Source organism: Urocampus carinirostris, chromosome 12 (genome assembly GCF_059441175.1).
Source record: "Urocampus carinirostris isolate Australia breed hairy pipefish chromosome 12, RoL_Ucar_1.0, whole genome shotgun sequence".
NCBI lineage: Eukaryota > Metazoa > Chordata > Actinopteri > Syngnathiformes > Syngnathidae > Urocampus > Urocampus carinirostris.
The window spans coordinates 33,322,843-33,349,099 of NC_142360.1; the positions used below are offsets into that span (position 1 = coordinate 33,322,843).

The 26,257-nt window shown below is 39.1% G+C and overlaps 2 protein-coding genes across 3 annotated transcripts in view; one reads left to right on the top strand and one right to left on the bottom strand.

The window, feature by feature from the left end:
* bloc1s2 (biogenesis of lysosomal organelles complex 1 subunit 2) overlaps positions 1 to 26,257 on the top strand; it is a 281,661-nt gene that overhangs the window by 139,172 nt on the left and 116,232 nt on the right. The gene's annotated exons all lie outside the window — the stretch shown is intronic.
* Positions 6,644 to 26,257, bottom strand: part of plpp3 (phospholipid phosphatase 3) — a 53,857-nt gene continuing 34,243 nt past the window's right edge. For both annotated transcript variants that reach the window (XM_088349700.1, XM_088349701.1), the window contains exons 6-7: positions 17,874 to 18,050; positions 6,644 to 8,568 (exon numbers count right to left, since the gene is read on the bottom strand). In XM_088349700.1, the coding sequence (XP_088205826.1) occupies positions 8,440 to 8,568; positions 17,874 to 18,050 (306 nt within the window). In that variant the 3' untranslated portion in view covers positions 6,644 to 8,439. The remainder of the gene's footprint in view (positions 8,569 to 17,873; positions 18,051 to 26,257) is intronic.

Below are 26,257 nucleotides of genomic sequence, written 5' to 3' on the forward strand. Positions count from 1 at the left end.
ATTCCATTCTGGGTCATGACAGAAAACATGCCCTGGCTCAAAAAAGGTTGAAAAACACTGGGCTACAAGACAACAACAGAGAACTACTGGATAAGATGGAACATTGTGGTTCAATAGTGGACATTATGGGACACATTCAAATCAGAAGGGTTTCCTTGCCTGGTTTGAACATCAATAAAAGAAGAACTGTCCAAGTGTCCACAAAAAAAGGCATATCATGTCAACATTATCCATATGGGGGCAGCACGGCGGCGCAGTGGTTTGCACGTGTGCGGCACAGTTCTAAGGTCTTGGGAACCTCCTGTGTGGGTTCAAATCCAGCTACCAGACTTCCTGTGCGGAGTTTGTATGTTCTCCCCGTGCTTGCGTGGGTTTCCTCCGGGCACTCCGGTTTCCTCCCACATTCCAAAAACATGCATTTCAGGTGAATTGGCCGGTCTAAATTGTCCCTAGGTGTGAATGAGCGAGTGAGTGAGTTGTCTGTCCCCGTGTGCCCTGTGATTGGCTGGCAACCAGTTCAGGGTGTCCCCTGCCCACTGCCTGGAGATGGCTGGGATGGGCTCCAGCCCCCCGCGACCCTAATAAGGATAAGCGGTACGGCTAATGAGATGAGATGAGATGAGATATTTGATGTAAAGTTGAATGCATAGTTTAAAAGTAATTGTTGTCTTTAAGTTAAAAATTGTGACAATTTAGTGTTACTTCATGTTGATTTTCACGCCTTTCCAAGTCCTTATTTTATTCATAACCATAACCTCTTAAGAAAGGCTCTACTTGGAACTCCCAAAACTAATTCTAAAGTTAAAACCAGACTTTGGAATCTTCAACACTTTTTTGAATCCCACCCTCCTTTGAGACTAAACTTTGTAAATCCTAAACCTTCTCTGATACCAAAACTCAATTTGAAAACATATCCTTGAAGCATATATAACATAATAATAAACACTTTAACAATAAAAAAAAAGAAATCTCATTTTTAAAAGCCTAGCCTTTATTTGAAACCCTAATTTGGATTAAGCTTTGGCATGCTTTAAAACGTTAACTTCAGCTTCTTTAAAATCTTCCGTATGTAAAAGGCTTTACTCTCCATAATTTGAAACACCAACCTTCCAAGAAGACATAAAAACCATACCTTTCTTTAAAACCATTATTTAAAAGCATACTTTGCAAGCTTGAGCGTACATTGAAACAACGCTTTACTCTTATTTGAAGTTACAGTGGAACCTCGCTAGTTCGTGGTTCCACTTTCACGGGTTCAGAGCTTCGCGGGTCGTAAAAATTCAAAAATCAAAAATATCAAAAATTATTAAAAAAATAATGATAATGAAAAATATTAAATTAAAATGAGAAATTACATCATTTTACAAAATTTGAAAACAAAATATTCAATTAGAATTAGTAATTGCATCATTTTACAAAATGTTAAAACACAAAGACATGCACGTACAGTAATCATGAAAAATATTAAATTAAAATTAGAAATTACATTATTTTACAAAATTTGAAAACAAAATATTCAATTAGAATTAGTAATTGCATCATTTTACAACATTTTAAAACACAAAGAAATGCTCGTATACGCTAAGCATCACGGGCATAAACGCAAGCTGATTGGCCAGCACTCACTGAATACTCGTCTCCCCATTGGTCCATTCTAAGGTAATTTAAATGTTGTTTTATTCTGAAATCTGAAATGATCTGCATTTATATAGCGCTTTTCAAATCAATGACTTCCCAAAGCGCTTTACATTGTGCTTCACATTTCCCAATAGCGGACGTGATCTGTGCAGCCATGTAAGGCGCTAACCTGCTTATTGGGGGTATTGGGGGTTCAGTGTCTTACCCAAGGACACTTCGGCATGTAACACGGACAAGCCGGGATTCGAACTGGGATCCCTTAATCCTAAAACGATCGCTCTACCTCCTGAGCTACTGTTTGATTGTTTGTTTAATTGTTTAACACGAATCTCTCTCTCTCTCTCTCTCTCTCTCTCTCTCTCTCTCTCTCTCTCTCTCTCTCTCTCTCTCTCTCTCTCTCTCTCTCTCTCTCTCTCTCTCTCTCTCTCTCTCTCTCTACACCCATTTTCTATATGGTATGGTACAATTTTATTCATGTACAAGTATTACTGTAATCTTAAACCTCCAGAAATAGAAATGATAAATGTTAATTTGTTGCGCAAAAATTATGTTAGCTAATTGTAGTGTTTGCTTGTTTTTGAAACCTGATAACGATTATTGTAAATTGTTCGGTAGAACAGTGTTCTAGACCCTCAATTGTTATTGTAAACAGACAACATATTTTACAGTTTTTTTTTTTTTTAGTTATAACATGAATTTCACTCTCTCTCTCTCTACCCATATTCTATATGGTGTACTGTATACAGACGGGTATACTGTATACCTGTATACGTTTTTTAAGCATTTTGGAAGGGGCGCCGCTACTTGGCGGATTTTCAGTTTTCGCGGGTGGTCTCGGTCCCCATTAACCGCGATAACCGAGACTTCACTGTAATATCAAAAACCTTCACCCTCCTTTCAAATTCTATTTATTATCATACTGTTCATTGAATACCTGTCCTGGACGATGAAACAATACGAGTAAAGACATTTTTTTTAAATAAACAATACGTTTTAAACCCCAGCCCTTTATTTGAAACCGTAATTCAAAACCTCGAACTTTAAAAGCCTGTCTTACAAACCCTGACTATCCTTGAGACCTTACTTTGAATGTATAGGTATAGTATGAAATCTTAATTAGAAAGTCTTACCCTCCTTTCAAATAACTACTATGAAAACCTCAAACCTCCTTATAATCCCTACTTTTAATCATACTTAAACCCTATCCCTTCCATTGAAAACCCTAATCTGAAACCTTATACCATGTTTCAAAACACACCTAACAAACCCTAAACATGCTTTGTATACCTACTTCGAATGCTTAGGCATAGTATAGTATGAAACGATGTTTTTAAACCAAAATTTTGAAAGCCTTACCCTCATTTGAAACCCAATTATCAAAACCACATTGTACTTTCTTCGTCTTTGAGAAAATAATAAAATAAAGTAAATGCAACTCCCCGGGTTTAACCTTAAACCTCAGTATGATTTTTATTTTGAATTCTATTTCAAAACCCTAAGCCCAATACCTGCAGGAAACCCTACTTTTATAGTCTACCCTTCCTTAAAAGCTTTCTTTTTGAAACACAACTATAAAACGTCTCCTTACAACAAGCACTACTTTTAAAATCTCGCTAATCAAAAACTCTACTTCAAAACCATAAGTCTACTTTGGAGTCCAACTTGGAAAGCCCTACCTCGAAACCCTAATTCATGAAACATGGTTGTGAACTCAGTCAAGCAGAGGACTCACATATGTATGCAGACACACTGAGGGCGCTGAGAGGTCCAGTGAAGGATTCTGGGCCAGAGGCGAGTAAATGGGTGCCAGCTAGGCCACTTCCAAAAAAACACCACCACAACACGGGCTTCTCTCTGGCTTGGCCTGGGGCCTGTTGGGTTATTACAGCCACACATGGCTGAACTCAGACAGGCCTGCCAGCTGCTCAGCTGGGCAGCGCTCGGGTTGCGACCAGTGTTCCCTCTAAGCTGCGCGCGTGCGCAATTGCGCACTGCTACCACATTCTCAGCGCACAAGAAAATCTATCCAGCGGACAAAAAATAAGGGCTCAAAATGACTAATTAAGAAGCGACTTAAGTCAAAGTTACAGTGCATGAAGGTAAAAATACACGGGTTCCCCTGACGTTGTGTTCTAAATGCGGTATTTTGAAGTCGAGTCGAAGTAGAACGAAGTTAAGTAAAGTTAGTAGAGTTTGTCGACAACCGGCTTCTTCGGCTGGGCTCACTAAAAGGAACCGGGTCTTTCGGGTCCTAAACGGCTCTCCAGGTTGTTTTTGCTTCCTTAATCCCAACATGACCAAATATTAGGTAAAATTATGCACAAAATGACTTAAAGGAAGGGGGGAATAGAACAAAAAAAGAAAAAAATAGCAAAATGAAAAAGTAGTGAAAAGCTGGGGAAAAAAAACAAAAGCAAGAGAAAAAAAGAAGGAAACATTTAGAAAAAAAGCCAGAAAAAAAGAAAAGAAAGCAATGTAGGAAAAAAGTAAATAGAGAACAAAACGAGAAAAGTAACAGCTTGGGAAAAATAAACACAATTATATTTTTTTTAAAGGAATTAAAAAAAAAGTGGAAAAAAACACGGAAAAAAGAAGAAAAGGTTTGTGTTGCATTCAAATAATTTCTGATTATATCAAGTGAATCTTGTTGCCAACATTGTACTTCCACTAAAAATGTGATTAAGTACAGTTCTGTATCTTACAACCGACTAAATAAGCACCCAAAAATGTTAATATTATCCGACAAAATCTGTCAGGAAATAAAAGAAATGCATATCTTGTGTAAGAATTGTAGGAACAAACGACCTTTGCAATAGTAAATGAGTCAATTCATTCAAAAGAGAAAAATAATTTTGCATTGCCGGAAACTCAGCAAAAGGTAACTTGATGTCAAGTTTTGGACATATTTGATAATTAATTATCTTGCCACACTTGGGATTATAGTTGCTCACTGTTGTTTCAAGTGTTGCTCACCGACTTTGTGTGAACGCTTAGACCCGTGGAAAATTACAGGGAACATTGGTTGCTACCAAACGCTTTCCAGTTCACCTGCAGCGCTGACGGCAAACACGAGAACGGCAAATTCTGTCATCTCGTCACAGTTTCTCAACAAGTTGGAGGAAATATTTCAACAATGGCAATCAGAATGAATATTAGCAAGAATTTTGAGCGTGCCAGATTTTCTTTGCTCTGCGGTGGTTGGTTTTGGTCTCCATCACAAACCATGAAGTGCTTTGATTCTCTTTTTTACATTCAGGAGGTAGAGCGCTCGTCTTGGGATCAAGAGATCGCAGTTCGAATCCCGGCTCCTCCGTGTTACATGTCGAAGTGTCCTTGGGTAAGACACTGAACCCAATATGAACAATATGTTAACCCATTTTGTAACAATGACAATAAAGGTATATTTTATTATTTTCTATTCTATTCTCATCTCATTAGCTGTACCGCTTATCCTTATTAGGGTCACGGGGGGGCCGGAGCCCATCCCAGCCATCTCCGGGCAGTGGGCAGGGGACTGGAGTGCCATGCCCAATTTCATTGTCACAATATGTTAACCCATTTTGTAACAATGACAATAAAGGTATATTCTATTCTATTCTATATTGGTAGGACATCTTGATGGGTAGAAATGGATTTTAGAACACCAGCCTCTCTACAATTTACAAATAACCCAACACAAGTCTATTCATAATCATAACAAGCTTTTTATTTCAAAGCACACGTAAAGAGCTAAGTACATATTTGCAGAACAACATACAATGCCACTATATCATTTGTACAAAAGACAAATACCAAACGATACAAAAATACTAATATGAGTTTGAATAAAAACTGTATTTAATTATGTATATTTATTACAAAACATTACAATGACAATCTACAATAGCTTGACTCATGTACGTACAAAAAAAATCTGCCCGCTGTTGCTTCTCAAGCAGCATCTTAAAAACAACACAGGTCTGTAATAAAAGTGGATATATCGAAAACATGTACAGTTATGTGTTTTGAAGTGATCTATACATTATTTATATATACTTTTTATATATAAAAAGGAAGGGAAGACAACTTGGAGAGGGGATCGGACGGACTGTAACGGTGATGAAAATGTGCAACAGGGAGTATGTGCGAGAAATGAATAGGGACAGTTCAACCTAGACCACAGCTTTTATTTTTTAGAACCACGACACACAGACACAAACACACGGTGCAGTGTGTATGTACAGTAAAAGGGGGACACACAAGGGTTCATTCACAGCGCATAATACCTATACATCAGCACACATGTTTTTCACAAGATGTAGTAACACAAACATTCACACATATTGCAAAAGAATGAGTCGGGTATGTCAGAGCCCCTCCCAGCCAGCAGAAGGAGCTCCGAGCGCCCTGATATGATGTGCCAGATTTGCTGTCAAACACCCTGACCCAGCCCCCAAGACCAAAATATATCTTTGGGGGGGATTTGCCCCTCTAATCTTTTATTTTTTTATATTTGCATTCGGGATGTCTAATGCCCCAATGTTTTCCAGGCCGTTATGATATTCAACTTCAGTAGATACCGGATACAGATACCACTTGTCCATTAAGTCTTTTTTTGAATGCGTGATATCTTTCCATAAACCTGCATACAATTATGGACAATACGAGAACTGTTGAGTATCCAATTTCTTGTTGCTGATTGTAAAAATCCCACTGAAAGGCTATGGATATAACTTCCCAGAAATTATGCAGGTATCAATACTAAAACCCGTGTTAGGAATATTTTGAATACATTTATCATGCATTTTCATGCAAAGGTAAATATTAAACACGGAAAGACTCTAAAACAGTGGTCACCAATTTGTTTGAAGCTAAGGCCTACTTTTTGTTACCGAATGGCAGGAAAGTTTACCAGTTTTATATGCATTTCTAAAATAACAACTTATAATGTCATTTTTATAGTTTTACTATGTTATTACCAGGTTTTAATCATTAGAAGTTGAGTTGAAATAGGCTCAGTCTAAAAAAACATCATGCAAGTTAGAAATCACATTTTCTGGAAAATCACAATGAGCTTTTTTCAAAACTTTACTGTGGGATACTCAGGTGTTCTTAGAGGGCTACCTTATGACTGCGGGCACCACGTTGGAGACCCTTGCTCTTAAGTATTGTCCTTGTTCCATTTAACCTATAAGGTCGCTGGTTGAAAGGACCAGATATACCAAATACAGTGTGTCAGGTTTATCAACTACAGTGGAACCTCGGTTTTCGAACGCCTCTCAGTTCGAACAAATCGGTTCTCGACCAAAATTTTCGAGAAATTCTTGCTTCGCTTTTCGTTCAAAAAAATCGGAGTTCGAACGCCGGTACGCTAGGGGCGATGCTGAGCGGCGTACGGGTGTAGATTGCCCCCACCTCGTGAAGAACTGTTGTCACGTGAGCGCGCACTCCTTTTTGCTTTCGTTTTCAATATCGGTGAACGGAGTGTTTTAACCCCTAATTATGCCTCGGAAGAAGGTCGGTGCAAGCAGCAAAGTTGCTACAGGTGAAAAAAGAAGAGTAGTGCGTACAACTATTGCATTTAAGAAAGAAATAATAGCAAAATATGAAGAAGATATGCGAGTTTCCCTTCTTTCGAGGGAATAGAGCATGGCTTCTGCAGACCACCAAAAAGGTAAGAAATCCTATTCATAAATCTTTTCTTTATCCTTTAACCGCTCACCACTTGTTGTGGAGACCCGGGTGCTAAATGACGTGTAAACGACCTGATTTTTTAATTTTTACACATTCATGTTAGCGTAATCTTTCGTACGGAAGATCACGCTAACGCGAACGTACGATTAGCCTGGGTTAGCTTCATGTTTACGTTCGTGGTAAACATTCAGGGTGTTGGAACGGATTAAAACGATTTTACATTACTTTTAATAGGAAAAAACGATTTCGGTGATTGAACAAATCGGTTTTCGAACAGGGTTCTGGAACGGATTATGGTCGAGAACCGAGGTTCCACTGTAACTTCAATAATAAAACACATTGGTATGGGTACCACACAAGAACTAAACAAACGAAGGTCAGTAAGAGTATCGCCTGCCATTCGATACAAAAAACAGACACCTTGAAAAGGTGGAGTTCAGCCTGACACCAATACTTCCTACGGATATTTGGGAGTCCCTAATGAAAAATTGTTAAGAATTAAGTTTGATCGTATTACAGGTTCTAGAAGAAATGTACCCCATGTCAAACATCCCCAAAAGGTTGTGGTAATCTTGGACTGGGGGCCAGGCATCATGGTGTCATAGTTGTCTTGAAACAAAAACATAAAGTAAATGCAACTCCCCGGGTTTTCTGGCCGCACTGAGCGCGCTCAGTAGAAAGCCGGCCGAGCCAGGTCAGCGCGACATTGAAAAAAAGCGTGGTTGGGTTTCTGCTTGGACGCGCCAGGCAGCGAGTGGTGATGATCTTTTACAAACAAACAAAGCAAAACGAAACAAGAACAGTGCTTTAAATTATATTTTTGCCCGCCCCCCCGTCCTTGCTCGGGACGTTGTTGCTGCCACCTCAAGGCCATGGAAACTTCAGAGCGTAAACATTGCTCAAATTCCTTCCCTCCCTTCTGTAGAAGTTTGTTTCTGTCTCTTCGTTATTTTGTCGGTTTTGATTACTTTCTTCGAGCTCCGCCCGTCGTTTTTTTTTTTTTCATCAATTTGTTTTGCTCGGACCCGAAAGTGAACTCCGTTGCCCGTTTAGCTACATTCTACTGTCTGATGGGAGGTGAGCAGCCAACCAAGACGAGGACAAATATGAGGAGGCATCTCGATGCCCTTAAACCATATTATGGTGGTTGTTCCTATCGATAATGTCAGATGAAGGCAGAAGCTCCTTCTTGATGGGCGACGGTGGAGACGGGGGCGCCCTTGGTCTGGTCTTGAACAGGTCCGACACGTAGAACACCTAGTAAAGAGGACAAAAAAGATCTGTAAATGTAAAAAAATGGCATTTCCTATTTTATCATTTTGAGTATATCTTGGAATTAAGTTCTTTTTTGTTGTTTTTTATTTTGGGCTGGATTTTTCAGGCTTGAACATACCTCTAACCTTCTAGTATTTTTTTTCAAAAAAAAAAGCAAATGTTTTTGCTTAATATTTAAATAAATGTTGGGTTTTTTTCAATTAATGTTTTTTTTTCCAACCATTAGAAGGCGCTAAGTACCATACAATGTAAGGGACTTTGTTGGGGTAATTCTTAATTTGAATTAGCTTTCTTAAAAAGAAAATATATATATTTTTTTAATTTTCTTCGACAGTTTTGCTATTGGTATTGTTAGTTTGAACTATGTAAATTTCACTCCTTATAATGTCATATTATTTTTTCACCCAGATTTCAGTCATAAAATCAAAAACCGAGGCCAAAATGTAATGCATAAAAAAAACTATAATTACAATTCTTTGTATCATCATGAAATATTTATCAAGGTAAACAACAATATCATAGTAATCATGCTCATTATTCACAGTTATTCATGCTAAAAACGACTTAATAAAATACTATTATGTGTGTTCCCATTTACAGTATTCAAGATGGCTTCCTTTTAACTACCCAAAGACAGTGAAACACTCCAAAGGTACAATTTAATTAAGTCCTAAAGCTTGTTTACTGACTCAAATGAAAAAAAAGCAAGAGAGCCGAAATATGCTTTCATCCGCGGTGTTGCGGCTGGAAGGCGTCGAGTTCAAAAGCTGCATGAGCAAAAAAGCTCATTTGAAGCCCGAGCAGGTGACTAATCCACCGGACGGGAGTGACTTGGACGTGGCTCACCCAAACATGAAATGGATATTCTGGCTAATCTCCAATTATGCCACACCGACTTGACCACAATGACGGAAGAGGAAAGAATGGTGGAGGGGAAATCGCTTCCTACCATCAGGATGACATCATACAGGAAATGAGACATCGGGGAGCAGGAAGTATGGAAAGTCATTTTGACGAAAAAACACTAAAACCAACCTTTCCGTCACTACCCGGACAATAAAATCCCCTCCAATTACAGCATGACATTCACTGACTGTGTCGTGACCTTCATGGGGTTGACCTTTGAAGGGTGGGTGATATCACAGAGTCGCTTTTATGTGGATGAAGGGAGTCTTTATGTTTGCTGATGAGTTTGTGGAGCTTCATATGGTGAGTGCAAGCAGGGGGACAGGGGTGGTGGTCATTTCACCACTTTAATATTTTAGGGTATTTCCCTGTGGTAAAAAAAATCACAATATTGAACAAAAAAAAAAAAAAAGACAAAAGAATGTTGGCTAGCCTGTGTGTGAATGTCTGGGTGTGAACTGAGCAGCTTTTGCTTGAGTGGGCGTTTCGTGAAATTTTGAAGAGACTACTCAAGTATCGTAAACATGTCAAAAGTAATTAAAAAAAAAAAATATATATATATATATATATATATATATATATGTGTTAAGGAGCGGGCAGCACGGCGACGCAGTGGTTAGCACGTGTGCAGCACAGTTCTGAGGTCATGAGATCGAACCTTCCTGTGTGGAGTTTGCATGTTCCCCCCTTGCTTGCTTGGGTTTCCTCCAGGCACTCCGGTTTCCTCCCACATTCCAAAAACATGGCACAATTGGCCGGTCCGAATTCTCCCTAGGTGTGATTGAGCGAGTGACTTGTCTGTCTCTGTCTCTGTGTGCTCTGCGACTGGCTGGACACCAGTTCAGGGTGTCCCCTGCCCACTGCCCGAAGATAGCTGGGATGGGCTCTAGCACTGCCACGACCCTACTGAGGATACGCCGTGCAGATAATGGATCGATGGATATGTTAAGGAGCAAAAAGTGCAGTAGAAAAGCAACTTTTTGACTTTTTAAATATATTTATTCGATAGTAAAACTAGAAAGCTAACAGTAAAAACCAAAAAATTAAATTGTGGCAGAAGGTAGAAGACTATGCTCATTTCAAGATCAAAGTAATACAATAAAAATAATACTTAATACGTGAAAAATTATCAGACGAAAGTTTTCTAAATAGTAGAAAAAGTTTGAGATTTTATTTTTTTTTGAAGATATTTTTTTCCGGCTCATTTACGACTTGTAAGACCCCTCCCCTCATCTGCAAGACGTCATGGGAAGCCTTTGAGACCTTTTTCCCATCAAAGGCAGCTGCGTTGGCGAAACCGACATACTTTCACCCCTGAACCTGTCACAGTAATGAACTTCTCGCCATTTCCTGCACGCTATTTCATGTATAGCTCGCGTGCCTTGATTCGGACGACAACAGAAAGTCAGCGCTGACGCATAGAGGATGGCGCACCACACAGGAAGCAACTATTAGTCATGAACTTTTTTCGCATTCTTATATTTTATATCTCTATGTTTGTGGGCAAGGGGTTTTCCAACCAAGATTAGTAAAATCTACAGTTGTTAAATTTTGGTAGACACTCCGAATGCGGCACCGCAGTGGTTAGCGCGTGTGCGGCACAGTTCCGAGGTCATGAGTTTGAATCCAGCTACCAGACTTCCTGTGCGAAGTTTGTATGTTCTCCCCGTGCTTGCGTGGGTATCCAAAAACATGCATTTCAGGAGAACTGGCCGGTCCAAATTGTCCCTAGCTGTGAATGAGCGAGTGAGTTGTCTGTCCCTGTGTGCCCTGCGACTGGCTGACAACCAGTTCAAGGTGTCCCCTGCCCAATGCCCGGAGATAGCTGGGATGGTCTCCAGCACCCCGCGACCCTACTGAGGATAAGCGATGTAGATAATGGATGGATGGATGTATGGATGGATAGACACTCAAAATCGGGCGAGAAGTCAATTGATTTTAAACATGCAAGGAGTTAGAGCGAGAAGCTCTCAGATAAGAAAATTCCATACCTTTCTAAAGCCCTCGTCCGAGCCCCATTATTTATTAAATCTTCAATGTTACAAAAAACTGATCTGCTCTAAATGGTCTGATAATCAAAGAGCAGCAACATGCTTGGCCTATAGCGACAATAATACGACAGTCAAAACAATGAACAACAGAGAGTTTAAACAAGGAACAAGCATTCCATGAGATCTCCTTTGCATTTCTCCATAGCACCGAACGTATCAACAGTACAAAGAGTGTCCAATCATACTGATAATCAGGTTGAATTTTATCGCTGTGTGAATGTGTTGTGCGTCACCCGCACAATTGCTGACCTGACATTTGAAAGGCAGCGGCAATGAACTCTGACAAAACAAACCAAGCGCTCCCTGCTCTTCCCAAAGACAGCTGCTTCCTGCTGGATGCGCTCCCCTTGACCTTGTTCCAAAAAGTGGGTCATTCCGTCTGATAGGAAGTGCCAGGTAAGCTGTGCTGGGAACTTCCTGGTTTGGATTTCGCTGCCGTTTGGAGCGAAATTCGACCCCGGGGTCTTTAAAGACCCACTCTATTCTTTAGCAATTTGTATTTATTTTCTAAATTATGGATGAGTCATCATCAAAAAGTTACATCTAAATCACCATCAGGGGAAGTGGCACATAAAAAAAGTGCGTGGACGTGTCCACACTTGTCCGGCCTTTGTGTGTTTCTTGATTTATTGCCACCTAATGATGGAGTTATAGAGGTAAGTGTGGCCTCGGGGCAGCAGTCAGATCAACTCCACCCTAATTAGTCTGAATGCTTTCTGTCTAGGAAGACACTTTCCCACAATTCAAATACCAACCGTAGCGTTTTCTGGGTGGATGTTTGTTTGGAAATGCAATCAAAGCTGATATTAAAAAAACTGAAAGGAAACATTTTATTATGTTTTTTTTCTCCACTATTTGCCATCTTCTCCCATGCAAATCTTACGTATTGTCTGGAATACAAGTCGCTCCTGAATATAAGTCAAAAATACAAAATGTCTCATCTTTTGTGACTTATGCAACAATCTTCCTAAATTATTGTAGCCGTAGCTGGCCGTACATTTCTTTTTTAAGCTTTATATGCACCTGAGCTAGTTTCAAAATGATAGATTTTTGCACAAAAGAAAAGGATATTACATATGTCTTCCAGCAAACAATACAAATTTTAAGGAAAGAAGAAGACTGTGCTAATCTTCTGTGTATGAGAAGAAGTTAGTTTTTGAACAAAAGAAGACAATTTGGGTGTTCAGGGAACAAGCAGCTATTTTATAACATTAAAGAGCATAATGCGAATTTATGTCGAGAAAAAGAAGCAAGATTTAAAAAAAAAATCACGCAAAATTATGATTGTAAAAAAGCAAGGTGAAGTTATGACAGAAGAAGCTAGTTTTCCACATAAAAGACGCTAGATTGAATGATCTGAAGAATCTTTTTTTAAAAGACTTATTTCCTGTTTAGAGAAAGAAGCTAATTTTGTATGTAGAAGAAGATGACACAAGTTTTGGAATAAGAAAGGAAGCTTGTTTTTGACATGAAAGAAGACAGGGCTAGTTATTGGCAAAGAAAGACGCTAGTTTTTACTGGAAAGTAGATGCTATTATTTTGAGTAGAAATAGAAGTTAGTACTGTACATAGACGAAGACAACGAACATTTTCTGTATGGAAGAAAAAGCTGTTTTTTTGTGTATCTGATACTAATTTATTGCTAGGAAAATTATGCTAGTTCCCAGCGTAGAAAAACATGTATCCTATTTTCAGTTGAAGCTAATTTGCGATTGAGCGCCTGTGAAATTATTTATTCTATTTCAAGTATAAATCGATCTGGAGTAAACAAAACTGTACCAGCAAAACTTTGGAAAAATGTAAGATTAATGGGATAAAAGACACATGACTTGATTTTCAGGCAAAAGTAGCGCCTCCTGCTGTTAAATGAAAATGATATAAAAGTTCCCTCTGGCTCTCATCAAAAAACAGGAGCAACTAGAGAGACTGTTACGTTCACAATTGAAATAAAAATACTTTGTTTGTCAATTTAGCCTTAAAAATTAATGAAGATTTTTACATTACTAAATTTAAAAAAAAATATGGGCGCCGCTATAATTGAAAATAACAATACAAAACGGAGGTTAACGACGAGTCTGTAATATATCACATGTGCCTTCACTTAAGCAAAACTCTAAAACCACTGGTACTTTACTGCCTGGTAACAGCCATTTGAATTACATAATTCCACTGTATCTTCCAACCGTTTATCATTTATTGCAATCACAATATGACGAAAATGATTTCATTAACCTCTTCAAAGGCATTACATCACACCACTTGAAGCGCCGATCACTCAGTGTGTTGAAAAACGATGTCATCGACCACAAAAATCGCACGTACACCCTGTGACCTTCTCCTAAACTTCGCTCTGACGTTATTTTGACGAGCCGGCTGCTGTTTTGCTTCGCTCCCGAGACTAAATAAATAACCGGGGAGTCGAGCGGCCGTGTTTTGATGTGCCGCATTTTTGCACACCGGGAGGATTTACTCCCAGTGGATCACCGTCGCCGTCAGTTGTCGCCTGTCTCGTCCTCCAAAAGATTTGCGATTACGATATCCACTTGCCACTCGAGCAGGGGTCTCCAACCGTTTTCAAACCGAGCGCTACTTTTTGTTACTAATTAGAGCAAAGGGCACCCAGTTTGATATGCATTTTGAAAATAACTTATTATTACTGTGGTGTTACTCTTTTATTACCAGATTAAATATTGAAAGTAGGGTTAAATAAACTCAGTTAACCACTAAAAAATACTTTTACTAGAAAATAACAATGAACCAGCACTGGGGAAATATTTTTAGAACAAGTCCGCATACCTGTCAACCTCCCCGGCTCCATACCCGTACAAACTGTCGTATTTTCCCGTACAAAATACAAAATAATCGTACACCATATTTTTTTTTTCTAAATGATGCATGATGGGAAATCCCCAGGCGGCAGACACATGCGCACAGTAGCATCAAACCGCTCGCTTCGTTTGCAACGAAAAAAATGATACCGAGATAGAGGATTCCGCGGCGAACTCCTTTGACTTGACTTGATTTGCCGTTTCGTGATAGTCGGTGTATACCGGAGGGTACCCATCATTGAGAAATTTGCGTTTTTCTGTACAGATTTCCTTGTACGTCGTACTCGTCTTAAAATGCATAAAAAACGTACTTTGTAGGGAAAAACCGTACAGGTTGACAAGTATGAGTCTGTAGGCACCGCCACTCTTCTCAAGGGGGGCACCCTGGTGCCCGTACGCACCACATTGGAGACCCCTGCTCTAGAAAATAATCAGCCCTGTTATTCCCATATCATTGTCATTCTAAATACTTTCAGTATCCATGAGTTTTTGGGAGATTCAAATCCGGACTTTGACTTGGCCACTCCAGAACCTTCATTTTCTTATTGAGTGATTCAGGGGTCACAAAGCCATTCCAGGGCTGTAGGGCTCCAGTGAACAACTCTCAGAGCCATTATCCACAAATGGAGAAAACTGGGAAACGTGACAAACCTCTCCACGAGTGCTCAACCAACTAATATTCCTCCAAGAGTGCGACAACGGCGCGAGTGAGGTAAGATCGGGCCTAAAAAAAAATCCAGTCGATCCGACCCAGGCCAGTGGGTATTAAAGCCCAGCGCAAGACCAACAGATTGACTTGATTTGAGGGACCAAGCCAAAAGCGAACCCAGATTTTCCTCTTTTATTTGTGAGGACTCAGGTGGAGGATGTCATGTCCTACACGGTTGTCGTGGCGCCCAGCTGGCCCCGCCGCTTGACACCGGCTGACCTGCATTTCCTGATTACTCCTATGGGTACTTAAACGTACCTTTTGGAACTGCCGTTTGCCAGATCGTTGTTTACCCTTGTTGAAAACCTGTTCATGCCTGTTTGATACCTGTTTATTCTTGTTGTGCTTGTTGGACTTTGTTGCACTTCGGTGTAACATTCTGAGAGATTCCTGCAAGTTCTGTTTAATCCCGTTAAATGCCTAGTCTGTAGTTTTGCCTGCATTGGAGCCTGCTTTGTTTTGTTTATGGTCCGTTTGTGTGTTGGACAACTTTTCTTTCTCAATTAAAGTGACAGACTGTCTACGCAAATGAGTTCCTACTTCCTGCTTCCCGACCCGTTTCAAGCCAGTCCCGTTGACATGACAGAGGAGGGCTTTTCTCTCACTGACTTTTTAAAACAATTATTATTATATTATTTGTATTACCGGTATATACCATTTTTTTTACATATTTATATTTATAAATACCTACTTTTGTGAATACTTATTCTTTAAAATTGCATTTTTTTTCCAGCAAAGGGGAAAGAGATGGCTGATTTTAGAAATACCTTGTGGCCTTGATCAGCACCAGGAGGCTTTTTTTGCACTCCATCAAATTTGGGGGGTTCTGTCAGAAGTGATGTGTACCAAGAGTTTAAATAAACCGAAAATGTTAATGACTAAAACTTTGATAATTGGCCCGTACTGTGCGGCAAGGTGAACACTTATGTGCCGTGCCAAGCTCAGTCTTGGCGCCACAACTCTTGCAAAATTTTTATGAATCTAATCCCTTCCGCAATGCACCAGGGCAGGTTTTGCCCCTGTGTGTGTGTGTGTTTTATATTTTTTCCCAGAGCCACTTCTGTGCCAAAAAAAGTAGAAAAAAACCCTCCTAAAAACTAGAAATATTTAACAGTTTCATTCCTGTTTTAAAGTCTTATCATATCTCTTTTACCCCTCCTCAATTTTGGCGCCATCTCGATGAAAATGGTCTCGAGGCATAATTTACCCTTTTGCCAAGAAAGGGTTTACGTAGACACACAAGCTCACACATCAACATGTTGTGCGCAATGTGTTCTTCATTAGAAAGAATCGCGTTCTCTCTGCTTGCTGCCTTCCATTCCTGGCTAAGTGGCGCCATCGCCGCGAGGGGGAAGGGAAGAGGGGCTATGCTCTGTTGGATGTTGTTGTGATTGATGTGGATGGACTGTTCTTCATTGCATTTCAGTTTAAATATCGGCACCACAAAAAAAAGAAAAAATAATTAAGATATTTGTATTTTGGATGGAGGGATCAGAGGTACCATCTTAAGACCAACCCTGAACTCGACCCAAATGTTTTGGGTCGGGCTCGAACTGGGTCAGCTTTACTGCTGGCCTGGGTCGGGTCGGGGCTGGATTTTAAGGCCCGATGTTACCCATAAACAAACATCATCAACTTTTTTAATGTTTTCAATCCCTAAATGTCAAATCAAGTCTAGTTGATTTTCTTTTTAAATAACTTAAAAACTTGGCAATGATGAGGTGGGGAAAAAAGTAAAGAATATATAATCATTAGAATAAGAAATCAAAATAAAGTATTTATACTGTATATATATATACTGTAGAAATAAAACATACATTATAAATGCCCTAAATTTATAAAGTCATAATTAGTTATAACTATCCATCTATCCATTATCTACACCGCTTATCCTCAGTATGGTCGCGGGGGTGCTGGAGCCCATCCCAGCCATCTTTGGGCAGTGGGCAGGGGACACCCTGAATTGGTTACCAGCCAATCGCAGGGCACACAGAGACTGACAACTCACTCACTCATTCACACCCAGGGACAATTTGAACCGGCCAATTAACCTGACATGCATGTTTTTGGAATGTGGGAAAAAAACGGAGTGCCCGGAGGAAACCTACGTAAGCACGGGGAGAATATGCAAACTCCACACAGGAAAGTTCGATCTCATGATTTCAGAAATGTGCCGCAGACGCGCTGACCGCTCAGTCGCCGTGCTGCCCTAGTTATAACTATCTTAGAATATTTAAAAAATAAATAAAATACAATCAACAAACCACCAAACTCACAAAAAAGGAAAATTGTAAAAAAAAAAAAAAAATCAATATTATATTATTATTATTTAATACATGTATCTAATATTATTTGAAAAAAATAAAATAAAATCCCATCAATAACCCCCCAATTTTACCAAACCACCAAACAATAAAAATATAATTAAAAAAACATTAAATATATTATATTATTCAACTTTTTATTAATGCAAAATTCACATTTTTTTAAGAGCTAATTTTCTTCATTTAAATGCAAATCATTCCATTTTATGCAAATTATCATTGAAATTGCAAATACATCTGTACTTTAAAGTTGAATGATAACAAATTACTAATAGTTTTGTGTGAGATAGATCTTTGCACTGGAACTATAATATTTAAAACAAATATCTTGCAGGTGCAAACTATTTTTCTTTTTAAAGAAGCCTTACAGTGGAATATATTTTGCTTTACTTTATTGATCAGCATTAAAATGAGTTTATATGTTAGTTGAGATATGCTGTTTTTAATGTAAAATTGTGTAGGCACTTACTATGCAGTAGGCCACCAGGGCTCCCTGCACGAATCCCGCCAGGACGTCGGTGGGGTGATGCTTGTGGTCGGAGACGCGTGACAGCCCGGTGTAAAACGCCATCATAAGCAGAGTAAACTGCAGCAGCGGGCGCAGGAGACGGGCGCCGCGCCACGTGAACCGTGACTGCAGATAGAACTGTATGAAAGAAGAATGATCTTATTAGGTCACTGTAAAGAAAGTCATTTGACGATGCAGTGCAGTATATTTTCGAGACGTCACTTCCTCTGTATTTTATGTGGCGCGTACTAATTCATATTAGGTGAGGGAAATGCAATTCCATTTTCACTTTGGCAGAAAATATTGATACCATGTTACCTTTTTATGATCAAAATTAACTGAAAACATAGTTTGATATTGAATTTTGGTCTGCACTCCACTCCAACTTAGTCCTGAGTTAATACTTTTGCACCTCTTGAAGTTATTTCTATAGCTATCATTTTTGTTGACAGAAAAGGCAGGATTCTATCTATCTATCTATCTATCTATCTATCTATCTATCTATCTATCTATCTATCTATCTATCTATCTATCTATCTATCTATCTATCTATCTATCTATCTATCTATCTATCTATCTATCTATCTATCTATCTATCTATCTATCTATCTATCTATCTATCTATCTATCTATCTATCTATCCATCCATCCATCCATCCATCCATCCATCCATCCATCCATCCATCTATCTATCTATCTAAGATCACTGCAAAAAGACTGAGAAAAATCCCTTAAAAATGTAGTAAAACCAAGAGTATATTTTTAAGAGCAAAATATTTTTTCACTGTCTTATTTTGCTCAATCATTTTTTTTTAATTATTTTCATTTAATAATAAAATACAATTCTTATATCAAAATAACCAATCTGATGTTCCAGAAGGCAGATATATTTCTTTATTTTGATATTTTCTTAAGTAGATGGAAAAACGTGTTAAAAAATATAATGATGCTTTAAATGCCCTCCAATTGGCTGGCAACCAGTTCAGGGTGTCCCCTGACAACTGCCTGAAGATAGCTGGGATGGGCTCCAGCACCCACACGACCCGACTGAGGATAAGCGGTGCAGACATTGGATGTATGGATGATGCTTTAATTTTACAAATGGTATAACAGTGGAAAAATGTTCTTTTTCAGCTACGTCAGAGTTTTTTTTGAATCACATTTTACTGCGAAACTACTTTTAACATCAAATTTTAAGATAAAATAAAACCAAATTTAATTTGGGAAAATTGGAAAAATAACTTTTTTCTCACTGGGATTTTTGAAGGTTCAGCCCCCAAAAATATTAACGACCAATTCAGAAAGCCTGAAAATAGCAGGACCACAATCCGGGAAACCTGCCACGATAAGGAGATTACTTCGTAGGTAATCATGTACTTAGATAATTCCAACTAAACAATGCTTGTGGTTTTCTCGAGAATACATTTCTAAGAGACTGCCATTCATTGGCAACGTGAATGCCCCCGCTTCTTTCAATTGTCTGCGGTTCATTCGGCATCCTCGCATCGCCTTTCTCACCCTGCACCTGCACGCGAGGAGTCTAGACCGATTCAAAGTGGACGTGGCGAGGCCAAGTGTGGAGCTTCACACACTCAACTGCCCGTGACCTGAAACAGGCCCGTTTCACGGCAGTAACATGCCAGCTGTAAAAACACTGGCGCCAGAGCAAGGGGGGAAAAAAAGAACCACAGAAACGTACACACTGACGTAGAGCAATCATTTGGAAGCAAGCGTATGAAGCTCTTAAGGAGGTTCTCAATGAGGATCAGAGAGAGATTTTACATCACGCATTAAGAAAACTCAAAGTGGTGACGACAGCAGGGCTGCGACTAACGAGTATTTTGATAGTAGACTAGTCATCGACTATTGAAAACTGAAACATACATCTTTTATTGAACATACACCAGATTTGTATAAAAATTACAAATAAAAATTCACTATCTAAAACCAAAGAGCAACTGTGCTCAATCAGCGGAGACATAAATCCATAAATAAACCTCTGTCCAATTTTAAGGGACAGGCAAATAAATAGCAAATTAAAGTACCGTAAATTCAGGACTATAAGCCGCTACTTTTTTCCCAAATGTTCAACCCTGCGGCTTATTCAGTGATGCGGCCAATTTATGTATTCTTTCTAACAGCCGCCAGCGGCGCTCGAGTACAAATGGTAAGATTTAGACCGGTGGAATATATGCGAGTGTGCTGCAAGCGTGTTTTTTAATAAAGGAGCGTAGGACGACGTCTATATGACAAAGTCTCTTTCCCATACTGGGGAAGACGACTTTAATGACGAAAGTTATAAGGAGGTAGATGAGCACGGTTTACCATAATTTTTACAAATACCGTATTTTTTTTAACAGACCCGTTTCCTTGTGTTGCGAGCGTGTTGCTAGTAGCGTTTTGCTACCCTTCACAGACACGGTTTGGGATGAAAGTTATAATATTATTATTAAAGCTTTGAAAACTCTCGGTGTACCGTCTATGTTTAACCATGTATAATATGTATTTGCAACTGTATATTTTTGTAATGTATTTATTTCAGAGACTTATTCTGATATGTTTTCCACGGGCGAATCAAAAAGAAGGGGTGAATACAACGGGGGCTGATGGGAAGTGGAGTAAAGGTGAGACGTGTTTGTGGACGCAGCGGACAATAGTTGATGTATATTTTTCCCACCCTTACCTTTGGAAATATACATTTTTTTTCCCTTAGATTATTTTCAGCGGGACCCGGACTCTGCAGGTCTGCGTCATATCTTAAGTACCGGTATCATTTTATGTTCAATTTGCCGGCTGTTGTTTTTGGACTGTGTACTTCATATTCAGTTACAATTGACTTTGGCCTGGACGGATCTATTGACACTAACAAAGATGTTATATAATGAAATTGTGAATATGTTTGATTTTCGAGAAGGTTTGTTCAAACCTCACTTTGTGTTTGCTGTTAAAAACGTAATATTGGAATATAATATTGTGAATGTGCTTAATTGCTGTTGAGATTGTCATGATTGTTTTCTGTTTTTAGTGTCAATAAATTTGTTCAAACCAAAAAAAAAAAAAAAAAAAAAAAAAAAAACAATTGCGGGACTCCAAGTCGGGTTTGGGTTAATTTTGTGATTGTGTTACATGTTTTAATGTGGGCGCATGCGGCTTATATGCAGGTGCGGCTTGTGTAAGTACAAAAGCGGTTATCCTCTTAGAATGTGGTGGGTGCGGCTTATAATCAGGTGCGCTCTATAGTCCGGAATTTACGGTTAACATTTGTTCTCCCTGTAAACTAGGAACGACGCATTAGCACTAATAGAACAGTAAATAAAACTAACATCATGTCTATTTTTATGAAATAAATTCAGTGGTCAGCTGCAAAGTCGGCAACAAAGCAACTAAACCATTCTCAAAAGTTTGAAATCAAACGGTTTTAAAAACTGCTGTTGGTTATTCGGACTGCATGCATTTAATTTCCAATCCATTTGACAGGCACGGTCTGGCATAACGCTCAAGCTCTCTTTTATAGCGAAATAAACACGTATAAAATGTACAACTCATGTCATCAAAACAGTTGAACGTTACTTGAATCTTACCGAGGCGAGACAGACTCTGTTTAGCTTAACTGTCCGACGTACAGTGGAACCTCGGTTTTCGAACACCTCTCAGTTCGAACAAAGCGGTGTCCGACCAAAAATTACGAGAAATTCTTGCTTCGCTGTTCGGTCAAAAAAATCAGAGTTCGAACGCCGGTAATGCGTGAGTGCGCACGCTAGGGTGCGATGCTGAGCGGCGTACGGGTGTTTTAGCCCCTTATTATGCCTCTGAAGAAAGTCAGTGCAAGCAGCAAAGTTGCTACAGGTGAAAAAAGAAAAGTAGTGCGTACAACTATTGCATTTAAGAAAGAAATAATTGCAAATTATGACGGAGGCGTGCGAGCGCCTTCTGCTGACCACCACAAAGGTAAGAAATCCTATTCATAAGATTACTATATTGCGAACGTACGATTAGCCTGGGTTAGCTTTAAGGTTACGTTAAACATTCAGGGTGTTGGAACGGAGCCCAACATTGAGGGTGTTGTAACAGAGCCCCCTTTCCAATGAACCGCTCACCACTTGTTGTGTAGACCCGGGCGCTAAACGACCTGATTTTTTTTTTATTTTTACACATTCATGTTAGGGGAATCTTTCGTACGGAAGATTACGATAACGCTAACGTACGATTAGCCTGGGTTAGCTTTGTGTTTACGTTAAACATTTAAGGTAAACATTTAAGGTAAACATTCAGGGTGTTGGAACGGATTAAAACGATTGACATTATTTTTAATGGGAAAAATTATTTCGGTGATCGAACAAATCGGTTTTCGAACAGGTTTCTGGAACGGATTATGGTCGAGAACCGAGGTTCCACTGTACTCTTTAAACGTTCTCGTGTGTTACCTGATCTGCCGGTATGAAACGCAAGGTCTTATTTGCAGACTTTCTACGCAAAAAGTATCCCAAACTTTCGAAATGTTGGTACGTGTAGTCGATGTAGATTCTACCATTTTTGTATGTTTATGTTACCATTGAACACAGAGACACATTTGGCTATTGCGCATGTGCAACTTTCACAGAGATTAGATTTATGGAAATGCCTCTACAGGGAAAAACATGTCTCGCGACAATCAGGATTCGTCCACCTCTTTCATAGCCAAATTCAAGCACTTTTAAAGGACTTTCAAAGCCAATTTTCCAAATTTCTGGAATTTACACATGCAATTTCTCAAGACATATGATTTTTAGATCTTGTGTAAATTGGGAATATATTTGTGGATCTGAAAATTATGTGTGTCAATATTTTTAAGAAAAATATCTCCCTGTATAGGTGTATAGTAAAAAAAGACAATAACATGTAGGTTATATTTTCAGTGCAGTAAGTTCTTCCCATTACATTTTGGCCCTGGGACACGCTACCTTAATTTTTTGCATGGCATTGTCCATTGATATGTAATCTTTGCCCTCATACACATTTCATAGTGCCCTGTTAAGGTGTGGCATGCACCTGTCCTCTTGGGCGCGACCTGTAGGGGGTCTTGACGCTTCATGGGACAATGCCATCAAAACCAATGCCAGAAGAAATGCAATGTCAAAGCAAAGCCACCAGAGAGTAGTGTCGGTGTCATTCTTAAAAAAAGACTTGTTTTAATTTTCCAGTGTTCTCGTTTGCCCGCGTCCCTGCGTCCTAGACGCATTATTTTTGCTGGGGACGCATCGTGTCAAATCAACGTGCGTCCCCGGGACGCAACCTTTTGGACACGAAATTGTCATTATCATTTTTTAACAAAGATCTACCGCACTCCAAACTTTTCGTGAGGCAGATCAGCCACTGTTGTTTAGGTCTCGCGGTTCGAGTTTTCGTCACCACGGCGATCTCCAGTTCGAGTTGTGTAGTGAAAGTCCGTTTCTTTTTAGAGAACCGGCTTTTTCGGCTCAACTCATTAAAGAGAGCCGGCTCTCAAACGGCTCACTTGCTTTGATGCATTATATTACGAATGTTGTATAAAGAAGTTAAGAAAAAAAGGAAGTATAAAAGGAGAAAATGAAAAAAGACATGTTTGTGGTGATCAGTATATTACCAACAATAATCTGATGCAGAAAATGGATTAATAATTTGAATAAGAAAATGTATTATTCTACTTAATTATATTTGCATGTATTTTTTCCTTCTACAGTGAACGTCCAAGTGACCTCATTTTTGAACTTTTTTTTATAATAAATCTCATTCATGTCGAGCAACTCAGTGTCTCACGAGAAAATGTGCATTAACAATATATATGATATAAGGAAACACATGTACAATATAACATGTTAAACTACATAAATAAACATGTTTGAAAAAAAAAATTGTTTTTGTATTTTGTAAGGGAAAATATGACAGTTTGTAAGGGCATGGAGCACACTAAATTTTGGGGACCCATAGATCTCTGTTGGGACCCATAGATTTTTGAGCATGCGAGTCCCCTGGACCCATCACTTTTCAGAGGTAAAATGAACACTGATTTTCTTCATTTAATGTGTGGTCTATCAAGTCAGACTGCCTTGAAAAATGGCACCAATTTCAAGCATTTACTAGCACTTCAACTAAAATTCAGGAACTTTTCAAACCTTGAAAAACACAAAAATCAAATTTAAGCAATCTAATCCATCTGCCCAATCCAAGCAACCTGAGGCGAGCTTGTCTTCTAATCAAGCTAACGATATCAGCAGACGCCAAAGCCAGAGCGCCGCAGGGCGTAGACCTCAAAAGCTCCCTCGTGTTTCCTTTCGGACACTCTGTCATTGTTACTTCTTCTGCATTTCGGGAAACAGAGGAAGGGGATCCCTCCCATCCCTACCGGTCCTTGTTTGGATTGCGGACTTCCCGTGCGGAGGTTCTCAGAAAACCGGGGCAAGGACGACTTGGCTGCAGCTAGCTGGCCAGGATTTGAACGATATCTGAAACTTCTCCGCTGCGAGGGTCGTTTGTCGAGGGCCGATGAGAGAAGCGGAGACCAAACAAAGTCGAGAAAATGATAGCGAGGTAACAGATGTCCGGACGACGTGGCGTTCTACTTCACATTTGAGTTGTAACCACATGTATCAGAAATATTAAATATTTTTTTATGCACAATTATTTTGAAGTTGTTATTTTCGGGACATTTTTCTAAAATAACGGATCTCAAAGGGGGGTACTATTAATTCCTGGGCGCTTTAAGGGGTGCTTGCTATTTTATAATGTGGCTTAAAAAGACACTGTGGAATATTTTAATTTTTTTTACCCAGCCGTTGACAAAGTTTTTTGAGGGGAGGTACCCTAACCGGCAAGATGGGAGACAATCACGTCAACTCCCTAGGTGAGGCTCATGATATAAAATGATGTAAAATAAATACAAATTTCTTGGCCTACAAAAATATTTTTTAAAATGCACGTTTGTAGGGGAGTTTATGTATGTTTGATTTTAAATCATATCAATACAACGAAACACAATCTTCCTTTAACAAAAAAGCCGCACAAATTATTGTCCCAGACAACTTTGCAAATTTAAAATATTATGTTCACTGTTATACAAGATTTCTTTCTTATGATTTTTAAGTAAATGACAGTAATAAGGTATTAAAAATCAATGTTGATTTAACAATGACATGTTATGCTTCATACATGACTAATAACTAATATGAATAATTATTGATTAAGTTTAATTCTGATAAGTTTTGCCCATTAAAAACCTTTTGTTTACGTTTCAAGAAAGTTAAAAAATTCATTTGAAATAAATTTAAATTCATAGGTTATGACTTATATTAAACACATGATTTACCAATAATATGAAACATGATTGTATAACTGTAATTTTGATGTATTAATGTTGCCCATTTTAAAATACAATGTTTGTTTTTACATAGTAAGAAAAAAATAAATGAGTAAAAACATAATAATAAACTATACCTGGTAAATCAGTTTAGCAATTACATAATTTTAACAAATATTTCTCTGCTTTTGATAAATTTCTAACTATAATAAGCTGAGATTAAAAATGATCTTGATCTGTTGGCCATAACACAATTGTCATGATTACTGATGTGACTCAGCTGTGCCCGCTCATTTGGCGCCAACCGTTGCGGGTTCTGATTGGCTCCCTGTCTCTATTTGAACCCAGTCCTGTCAGTCCCCTGTTGTCAGTCTGTCTGCGAACCTCTGTTTTTCAAGGCAAGCCTTTTTCTGACCCGTGACTCACGCCTGTCCCGTTTTTGCTCCCGTTTGTCTCCGGCTACGACCCGTTTTGATCCTGACCACGTCTGCTCTCCCTCTCCGACTTACGACCCGTTTTTGATGCCGACCACGTCTATTCTCCCGTTCTGGCTTACGACTCGTTTCCGACCCCGACCACGTCTTGCTCTCCCACTCCCGGCTACCGACCAGTTTTCCGCCCCTGACACGCAAAATACACTTCCATGTTCGGATCACAATCCGAGTACGAGAGCTACTTTCTTCCCGCGCCGAGCGAAACTCGGATTGTGGGTGCAGCCCTTCCTCTCTCTTTCAATAAAACTTGTGGTAAACGTCACGCAAGTGTGTCTTGTTTTCGTTCTGGTCCTGACAACAATGTTTGAATTTCTAAACACTGAGCTGATTTCCGCCTGTCCCAATTAAAAAAAAAATCCAGTCTAGTGAAAAAAATAGTCGAGCAGCTCATCTTTGTGCTCCTTCATTGCCTCAAATGTGGCCTTTTTAAAAAACACCCGCAAAACATCTGAGTCTCCTCACAAAGTTCAACGTGCCCATCAAACGTCTCATCCGAGGAGCTTGACAATGAAACAGAACGCTCAACAAAAGCGACGCTA